General features: G+C 36.1%; 1 protein-coding gene across 1 annotated transcript; it reads right to left on the reverse strand.

The window, feature by feature from the left end:
* Positions 1 to 907: 907 nt before the first annotated feature.
* On the reverse strand, positions 908 to 9,901 carry LECT2 (leukocyte cell derived chemotaxin 2). Its single transcript, XM_010981789.3, has 4 exons — positions 9,577 to 9,901; positions 8,020 to 8,116; positions 6,412 to 6,557; positions 908 to 1,209 (listed from the first exon to the last, which is right to left on the reverse strand). The coding sequence occupies exons 1-4, from the start codon at positions 9,620 to 9,622 to the stop codon at positions 1,043 to 1,045; spliced, it is 456 nt and encodes a 151-aa protein (XP_010980091.1). The 5' UTR covers positions 9,623 to 9,901; the 3' UTR covers positions 908 to 1,042.
* Between the last annotated feature and the right edge of the window lie 487 nt (positions 9,902 to 10,388).

A 10,388-nucleotide genomic window follows, 5' to 3' on the forward strand; every position in this document is an offset into this window, starting at 1 on the left:
TCTCTCCAGTGATAAAATTCAGTTGATCACATTTCGTCTAACATATTTATGATAGAAATAGAGTTATTCTGCTGGAGTTTTCTGCATTCTTCAAAGGATTTCAGAAAAAAATTCATGAAGAAAGTTTCCAGAGTGATGAATTCACCTTAAACATTTCTCATTGACTGATGAATATCTACAGAGTCATATTATTTTTGGTCCCTTGAACATTTGTGTGGTCTTATTTCCCCTAAGTACCTGTTGTCAACATAACCAGGGAAGAATAATAGGGATATACAATGATGCGTAAAAATAAGTGTCTGTGATATGCATATGGCTTGAAGAGGCTGACTGACTTCCATGAGATACTTCAGGTTAGGATAGACCTTTTTCTCTTTCTAGTACTCTCTGTAATTCAGTCTTACTGAAATGTAGAGTACTTCGTATTACCTGGGAGTGCTATCATTCATTACCTCGAAGATCTTACCACTTATGCAGAGTGTGGGAATGTGTGGCTATAAAGACCAGCAAATTCTGACTTATTCACATAAGCTTCTCACCATCCAAACAATTTGACAAACCTAAGGATATTGCTGGGATTTCTTAATGCCTTTAAAAAAAAGCCCCCAGTTTACTCAGTTAATATTTATCAAGTGTGTATGTGTGTCTAGCATTGTACAACACTCTATTTCTGTACGATAAAAACAGTTTCAGGCTTTTCCTTATTTTCAAGCAGAAAGCTAATTTTAGAAGTGTCAAAAATGAGCCTTGACCAGCTTGAATTCATGTGTTTATCTATCCTGTGTATTCAAGACTGAGAAATCTTTAAAAAAAAAAAAAAAAAAAAACCAGATCCCATTGTTTACAGAAAGATCAGAGAGCCCTGAGAAATTAGTTGACACTCAAAACATCAAAGTAGCAATGAGTAGAAATTAAAATCCTTTTTTCTTTCTTGCATTAATCATGTTTCTTTTTGAAAACAAATTACTTGAAAAGCAGGATATACACCCAGGTTTTAAGAAGATGGCTTTCTATTTAGAAGATCTGGTTATTTGTCTTCCATTTATAGGTACACAGTAGGATCACTCAAGTCACAGTTTTCAATATGTATGTGAGATTGTATGCCAGGATAAACTTTCTGCAAGGGCAGTAGAATTCCCAGTTTTTCTCCCTTCTTGATAGAACCTTTATACTTAATTGGCTTAATGTAGAACATTCTAACACAGAAACCTGAAAGAAAAGAAGTAGAATTATTCATTATCTGGGTGTTAGTATCCTTGAATCAGAAATTTTAAAATAACAGAAATAAGAAAAAAAAAAGACAAAAAGAAAGGAATGTTGATTGAATTCAATGAGGGAATAGACAAAAATGACAAAATCATATCAGAAATGAAGGCTAAAATTATGAGATGCCTAAGAAAGAATAGACTCAAATGAAAAATTAATAAAGGCATTGAAAAATATCAGAAAAACACCAGGTAGCTGAGAAAACTGACCTAGAACAATGTCAACTCCAGGACATATTCTAATAAAACTATTAAACTTTAAAGACAAAGAAAACAGAAATTATAGGCACAAGAATACAAATCTGTCTACATACCAAAAGAAAACTTTTTAAAAACAAGGAAGACTCACCAAATAGAGAAATAGAGAATTAATATAATAGCATAATTATAAAATAATATAACAATGTTGGGACCATATATATGAGTTATATCTATTAAAAAGCCCGAAAGAGAAAGAAAAATACCATATGATTTCACTTATATGTGGAATCTAAAAAAGACAAACAAACTTATTTACAAAACAAAAAAAGACTCACAGACAGAAAACAAACTATGGTTACCGGGAGTAGAAAGGAATAAATTGGGAGTTCCAGATTTGCAGATATTAACTAATATGTATAAAATAGATAAACAACAAATTCATACTGTATAGAAAAGGAAATATTTTCAACATCTTCTAATAACCTTTAATGGAAAAGAATATGAAAATGAATATATGTATGTATATGCATGACTGGGACATTGTGCTGTATACCAGAAATTGATACAACATTGTAAACTGACTATATATACTTCAATAAGTATATATGTATATACCCAAAAAAAGAGATTTCCCAATTAGTTTGAGAAGCAAAACCCAATTCTGTGCTGTATACAGTGAAACAGTAATTGAAAAAGGCTAAACATTCTGGGCTGGAGAAAGATTTGCCTTGCAAATGTAAGGAAAAAAGAAAGCAAGGGTTATGATCCTTTTACCAGAGAGTGGAATTCAGGCCAAAAAAGCATTGAAACAAGATAGAAGAGAACAATTTATATTGCTAAATCCAATGAAGGTATAACAATTACAACTATACATGTGCTAAATACCACAGAAACCATCTATGTGAAGGAGAGCCTACAGGAGATACAAGGAGAAACAGATAGAAACCCACAAGTCTTCTATTACTTCAACACACTTCTATCAGCGAAAACAGGTCAAGTGGACAGAAAATGTAAGTAAGGCAAAGAATTGTCTTGAACTAATAGCACATGTGGCTAGTCAGCACTTGAAATGTAGCTAATCTGAATTAGATGTGCTTTAAGTATAAGATACACACTGGATTTTGAAGACAGTACCCCCAAAAGGTAAAATATTTATAGTTTTTATATTAATGGTATTTTGAAATAATAATATGGAGATATTAGGTTAAAATATGTTATTAAAATGAATTTCACTGTTTCTTTTTACTTAATGTGAAAACTACTAGAAAATTTAAGATTATGTATGTGGCTTTTATTATACTTCTGTTGGACATCTATAGAAATCTAAGTAAAACCAATAAGGTGTGTCTTATGTACATATATTAAACAGAATATGTGCAAGACCTTTACATTGATACTAATGTAACTACTAATATAACAATGCAAGAAGACCTAAATAAATGGAAGATATAGCATGTTTATTGATTGGAGACATTGCTTTTAAGTATCAGTTCTTCTCCATTTGATCTATATAATCAATGCAAACCCAGTCAAAGTCCCAGCAGGATTTTTATTGGAGATTAACAAACTGATTCTACAATTTATATGGAAATGCAAATAAACTAAGAATTTCCAAGGCATTCAGAAAGGAGAGCAAAGCTGGGAGATTTATGCTGTTAGATATCAAGATGTATATTAAAGCTATGATAATTAAATCAGTGCAATATCTGTAGAAGATTAACAAACTGGCCAATGAAACACTGCATTTAAAAATAAGAATTTGTGTTCATTAAAAAAAATTTTTTAAGTGAAAAGGCAACCTATCAAATGGGAGAAGATACTTAACAATACATATGTCTGATAAAAGACTTGTATCCAAAATATACAAAAAACACCCATGTACCAATAAGAAAAAGACAGGCAAAAAATGCCAGGGTGAAATACATGAATAGACATTTTACAAAAGACAATACCCATGTTATCAATTAATATGAAAAGGGGCCCAGTTTCATTAACCATCAAGGAAATACAAATTAAGGTTAAATGAGATACTACTACATACTCATCAGAATGGCTGAAATGAAAATAGTAGATAGATAACACCAAGTACTGTGTATGGAGCAACTGGGACTTTCATACACTCCTGGTAGGAGTGTAAATTGGTACTACTAGTTTGGGAAACTGTGTGGCAGTATTTGCTAAAATTGAGGATACCCATATACAAAGTAACCCAGTGATTCCACTCCTTCAGCATCCTGCCGATTGTGAGTATATTGATTCCATTTTTTCAACTGAAGTACAGTCAGTTACAATATATCCATTTCTGCTGTACAGCACATGTCCCAGTCATGCATATATGTACATATATTAATTTTCATATTCTTTCCCATTAAAGGTTATTAGAAGATGTTGAAAATAGTTCCCTGTGCTATAGAGAAGAAATTTGGTTTTTTAAAAATGTATATATAGTAACTAACATTTGCACATCTCAAACTCCCAAATTTATCCCTTCCACCCCCATCCCCCCAGTAATAATAAGATTATTGACTATGGCTGCGAGTCTCTTTCTGTTTTATAGATGAGTTCATTAGTGTCCTCTTTTTTTCTTTCTTTTTTTAGATTGGACATACAAGTGATATCATATAGTATTTCTCTTTCTGGTTTATTTCACTTAGAATGACAATCTCTAGGTCCATCCATGTTGCTGCAAATGGCATTATTTTATTCTTTTTTATGGCTGAGTAGTAGTCCATTGTATCTACATATGACAACTTTTTTTATCCAGTCATCTGTCTGTGGACATTTAGGTTGTTCCCATGTCTTGGCTCTTGTAAATAGTGCTGCTATGAACATTGGGGTGCATGTATCTTTTCAAATTAGAGTTCCCTCCAGATATATGCCCAAGAGTGGGATTACTGGATCATATGGTAAATCTATTTTTAGTTTTTTGAGGAATCTCCATACTGTTTTCCGAAGTGGCTGCACCAAACTGCATTCCCACCAACAGTATAAGAAGGTTCCCTTTTCTCCACAGCCTCTCCAGGATTTACAATTTGTGGACTTTTGAATGATGGCCATTCTGACTGGTGTGAGGTGATACCTCATTGTAGTTTTGATTTGCATTTCTCTGATAATTAGCAATGTTGAGCATTTTTTCATGTGCCTGTTGGCCATTTGAATGTCTTCATTGGAGAATTACTTGTTTAGGTCTCCTGCCCAATTTTGGATTGGGTTGTTTGGTTTTTTGTTATTATACTGTATGTGCTGTTTGTATATTCTGGAACTGGGGAGATTACTTCAGGGTAGATGTGTGGATGCACTAGGTCCACTGTAAGATGGACCCTAGTAAAAAAAAAACCACCATTGATCACCTGACCCTAGAAGCCCCTAGTCTGGTTGGACCACAGTGGCCTTTTGGGTCTTGAGGAATTAGTGGCAGTTTTGAGCAAGTGTCCAATAATCTCTAAAAAGCCTATTTCCTCTTCCCCATTGTACAGTCATCCTGTTAGATGGCTGCAGATCCCTTTGGGGATGGCTGGAAGTATACATTTTGGCTGTATGACAGATCCCTTCCTCAAAAGGACTCAGCATTCCTTTCGTTCAAGAGGCCCTGGGCCTGTGAACTGGCTCAAGTCTGGGAATTGGCTGATGGGGGCGGGGGGAAAGTTTTGAGAACTAATATTGTGATGATTGAAGTCAGAATTCTGTTTGTCAGGACTAGAGTGTTTCTATTTATACAAATCAAAGAAGGCTTTCATTGGCTGCCCATCTCTTCATTTCTGGGTCACCATCATGAACTACGCAATACCCCAGGTCTCTGTGCTTCTGGTGAATCTGATTACTGCTTCAGCTCTGCTCCCTGTTCAGTAACCATGTTCAGTAACCTTGGCCTTGGCTACTAAGTGAACTCCATTTAATGGCAGCAGTTTCTCTTATGGTTTCAGGCCTAGAGAGGATAACCACCAGATAGTTTCTCAAGGACATGTTTCTCACAGCCTTGGTGGGGGGGTGTCTTCCGGCCCCACTCCCCACAGGAATGCATGTTTATATTCATGAAAAGACTTGTACAAGAAAGTTCACAGGAGCATTTCTGTAATCGCCTTTACTGCCAAATGTCCCTTTAGAGAAGAATGATTACATAAATGAAGATACGTTCAGACAGTGGGATACAGTATATTGATAAGGGTGAAGGCACTCAAACTACATGCAAAAACACGGGTGAGTCTCTTTATGTGGAGTAAAAGTCTCTTACGTGGAGTAAAAGAAGCCCCACCCAAAAGACTGCGTGCTGTTTAATTCTATTTGTATGATTTTTCAAAAACAGGCAAAACTACTATATGGCGGGATGGTGATCGCTCTTCCTGGGAATAATGACTAAAAAGTAACACAAGGGGTCTCTGGGCTGCACCTGATGTTCTTTTTCTTGGTCTAGGGTAACCAGAATGTTGTCACTTTATGACAATTCAGGGAGCCGTTCCGCCGTTCACTTTGCTCTGTGTGTTTTACCTCAATAGAACAAAACAGACAACAAGCCCAGTGCCTGGAGTCTAGGAGACCCAACTTTACCTAGAACATAGAGCGTTTGAAAATACTTCACATCAACTGAGGTAGAAATGCCAGCATTTTCGAATTGTGTGGGTTTTGGTAAATGAAAGTATTTATTATAGTTAATATCGCTGAGAGTGATTTCACTCACAGATTGTTAAGCCACATGGGCCACAGAAAGAAAGCCGTTCAGTCAACTATAGTTAGATGGGGAGTGTATGCATACAGAAGATGGTTTCAGGGAAAGTGTGGAACATCTTTGAAAATGCATTGTCTGTTTTAGTTTGGTACCTTTGTCCTTTATGTTCTAGGTTTTGTCATTTTGAAGGAAGAATGAAACTTCTATGCATAGGATATGCATTACATAAATAAGCATCAGTTATTTCCAGTATGTGTCCCAGGTACATACACCATCTCTTACCTCTTCCAGAGATCCGAACACCATTATTGATGGCATTTTTGTTTTTAAAAGGTTTCTCCTGGCCCACAATCATTCCGGTGAAAGGTGCATACACAGTAGATCCATCTGAGCACAAGACATCCACACCCTGGTGAAGCCTATGATTTCTAGGAAGTAAATAAGAACGAACAGACTGAGGGACTGCCCTGGGAACCTTATTGCCCAGGAACAAGGTGTTAGCCCACTGTTCCCAGACTAGGGTATCAAAAATTGAAGCTGCTGGAACATGTTGGGATGTCCCAGGTTTCCTCACTCTGTTTAGCCAATTTTACCCTCCCTCCTTGCAAGTAGTAATAACCATGTTGTAAAACTTAAAGCATTTAAGATAGTATTTGGTACACAGGAAGCCTTTAAAAACTATTAGCCATTATTATTATACGGCATTTGGAGGAAATGAGGCAATCCATGTAAGTAAATTTTGTAGCTACCTGAACCTTGACCCCTTCAAGACCACTTAGAAAAGAGTTGTCTTTTTATGGGAACCTATTATAAAAGAATCATATGTTACCCTAGTCTTACTTTTCTCTCAGTGATCCAGAAGTCTCTATAAACATCATTTACTGTGTATAGCATTTTAATATGGTGAGTAATACCTTTTGTGTTTATTAAAGTGTGTGGAGCACAAACACAAAATGATCCCAGATGGTGAGGTTTCTTGAGATTGTCTCTAACAGTCCTCACTGTTGATACCTATGCATTGCAGCCTCTTCTCCCTTCTATTAAGCTACTGGAAAATCAGATTCACTGAAATTGTTAGAATTATGTGTAAAGCAACATTGAGCAGTTTCCAAGTGAAGAGCCAGTAAGTTATTGTAAAGTCAAGTGCATAAACTTTAGGGTGTGAACTAATTGAGCCTTATTTTGATAATTCAGAGGCCATTTTCCCATATGTTCCATCTCTTTGCCCTATTCTGTGTATTTGAGGTTGCTTTGTATGTAGTATCTATATGAGTGTTGAGTTCTGCTGTGGTTAGGATGGAGATCAGTGATGTACTTGGACACATGGCTATTTCATCAGAAAGTGGCTCTCCCAAGGTGTTACTGTGCATTATTGAAAATTCACAAGAGTGTCCCCCATTGCCTGGAAGAAATTACCTGTTGAAGGCCAGCCTCTGGTGTTCAGTTCCCATCCCAGAGCCTGGGTCAGTAACACTACGGTTTGATGGGAACAGGATCCAAAAGCCTGACTCCCTGTCCAGCCTTCACCACCTCCAACTGTATTCAGCAGGTCCCTTAACCCTTTGGTGCCCCAGTTCAAGTTCCTCATTTATGAAGTGGAATGGTAATGTTTTTCACCTTGGAAGGACCAGGTAAGATGAGTCAACGTGTGAAAATGTTGAGAGGGAACAGTTTGCTCCCCTCTCTCTTTTCCTTATTCAGTGCTCTGTTCCCAGTTCAGAGCCCAGAGTTGGAGCAGTGCTCTTGAAAGTTGCTCCAAACAAAGTAATGTAAGTGGTTTCATCTCCGAATTTTCCTGCTGTCAGAAGGGAGATGTTTAGGGCAAGGGTGCTAATAAGCAAAGAAGTTAGGAGCCAAAAGAGTTTATGGTTGTTTGTGAAACCCCGTTACCTTTGAGCAGTGTACTGGCCACAGCCATGGCTGTCACACATCCTGATCTCATTGGAAGACTTGCCAGCACATATAGTAGCCCATGGTCCAGCCAGTGCTAAAAAGGAGAAACGTGAGAAGCAGATTTCCTGACCATGTACCTCCAATCTCCATTATCCTTGTGTCTCCCAGTGGATTTAGAAATTGTTTTCACTATACTTTTTCTCTAATTTTCTCTAGTTTATGGGGTAGACTTCCTTTAACTCCTGATTCAGATATGAAATTGACTTTTTCCCTGGCCATAGAAATCTGTTTTCTGACATACAAAATATTTGTAAATGTGTTTACTTATAAGCATTAACCTTCACTGTTGTAGTTTGTTTCAGATTGTCTACTAATAAATGGTATAGATTGTGCTTTTCAAATTTTCTTTGCTCATGGCTTGGCATGGGGACCACTGCGTTTAGGTTAAACAAAATAATCAAATAGCTTATCTTAAACAAGTAAGTCTAGAAGTTTTAAAGTAACTTTGAAATGCTCTTTATTGCTAGTCCTGATAATCAAATTCAAGAAAATGTTTGAATTAAAGGAGAAACAAACTCTGAACTGGTTTATTTAACACTAAATAAATCTCTTTCATATTTGCAAACGTGGAAGAGGAGATTCTTAGAAATAAGAACATATCAAACCAGTTTAGCCTAGAATGGAGTGAGAAGAGAAGGCGGGGAAGGGAGTAAAACAATTATGTGAAAAACTATGAAGCTGTGAAATGTGGAGGAAGGGGCTGGCTCTCAGTGTATTTTGTGCAACCTTTGTTTTCAGTACAACTTCTATGTAATATCTTAAGTACTTAACAAATGTTCAATTGAATTCAGTTTTCCAGGTTTCCAATTGTTAACATTCACAGAGAGACGCGTTAGCAGACTCATCCTTCCACTTCAGAACAGACTAACAAAAACAAAAGCAAAAGCAAGAATCTGCTAATTCAGTTGTTGATTTCATTTGAGGATGTTTTGTTATTCTTTAATATATGTGCTATGACGAGAAGCTACAGAATATGGCCAGTAAGCTTATTCTTTAATATACTTATAAAAGATGGATTTCAAAAGTCTTATACCTTGGAGCCAAGCTTCAAGTCACTTTGACAACTAATAGTTCTTGGAAAGTGAGGCATGTATTAGACAGTTTCTTAATTTATTCATTTTTCTCTCCTGCTATGACTGTTAAGGGAGTGTTCCCCTTGTTCTAATCCGCACCAGCCTCTGTATCAGGAATTTTCTAAATCAGATTCTTACACAAACTTTTTACTTTCTAATTTTGTTACAATTAAGTCCTAGACTAAAATGGACTTTTCTTAAAGTCCTCCCGTCCCACTCTTGTTTCTCTCATTAGAGAAACAGAACATTCCTGTGCAAATCTTGAGAGCAACCCTTCCCCCCGTGTGCCCTTCCTGTTCCATTTTTGGTAACCAAATATACAACTTTCTGTTGTGATTGTGATACTAATGACTTTCAGATCTATCCTTGAAGTCGGTTCTTAAGAAATAGCCAAGATTCTAAAATTGTAACTTTGACTTACCAGGAGAAATCAGAACAGCCAGAAGGAGGACTTCTGTGGAAAACATTTGGCTTTGGTCGCCCTTTGGATGTTTCTTCCTCTGATAATTAGGGTTGCCCCCACACTCTCTTGAGAGATCACGTTTGACTCAGTATCTTCTAGCTACTTAGCCTTAGAATTCTGCATCTCTCATTAATTTCGTGTGAGACACAAAAAAATAGGAGATTGTAGGAAGTCAGATTCTAATATTCCATGGATAGCTGTTTGGTTCCCATGTAGGTCCTATGTAAAAGCTTTTGATCTGAGGAAGCTAACTTTATTGGAAATGCTGACTAAATATTAACAGAAAGTGATAAGGCTAGGTGAAGAGTGACTGTCTCCTGGGGGAAGAATATCCATGTGAAAAATTGAACATTTACTACTATCTGCTAGTAGATCTATCTTTCACTTCCTAGGTAGGACATATTTCAAAAAAGACCATTAATAATGTATGACCCTCTGTAACATATTCTTTAGTATATTCCTTGGATTTTTTTGGATTATCAGCTCAGTTATGTTTCATCTGTATAATATTTGCAAATAATTTTTACTATTTTGATAAAATTATATTTCTTTCCTTTAAATATGTGCTTTTAAATATTTGCTTATTTATAATAATCTAAAATTAACAGCATCCAAAATACCCATAAGTAGAGGAAAAGATGAATTATCATATAGTCATACATGGGGTATAACAATATAATTTAATCCATCAAAATGTAATATCAAACACATTCATACAAAATGTGTAAATGCTTAGATTTGTGAAACTGTGTGTGGCAAAATATCACAAG

The sequence above is a fragment of the Camelus dromedarius genome, chromosome 3, assembly GCF_036321535.1.
Source record: "Camelus dromedarius isolate mCamDro1 chromosome 3, mCamDro1.pat, whole genome shotgun sequence".
Classification (NCBI taxonomy): domain Eukaryota; kingdom Metazoa; phylum Chordata; class Mammalia; order Artiodactyla; family Camelidae; genus Camelus; species Camelus dromedarius.

Bases quoted from the DNA above. Each gene is read 5' to 3' on its own strand.
- LECT2 (XM_010981789.3), bottom strand. From the start codon at position 9,622: ATGTTTTCCACAGAAGTCCTCCTTCTGGCTGTTCTGATTTCTCCTG. The intron at 8,117-9,576 runs GTAAGTCAAAGT...TCTCCTTTTTAG, and splicing joins GGCTGTTCTGATTTCTCCTG to CACTGGCTGGACCATGGGCT. The intron at 6,558-8,019 runs GTAACGGGGTTT...TTTACTTCCTAG, and splicing joins GGCCAGTACACTGCTCAAAG to AAATCATAGGCTTCACCAGG.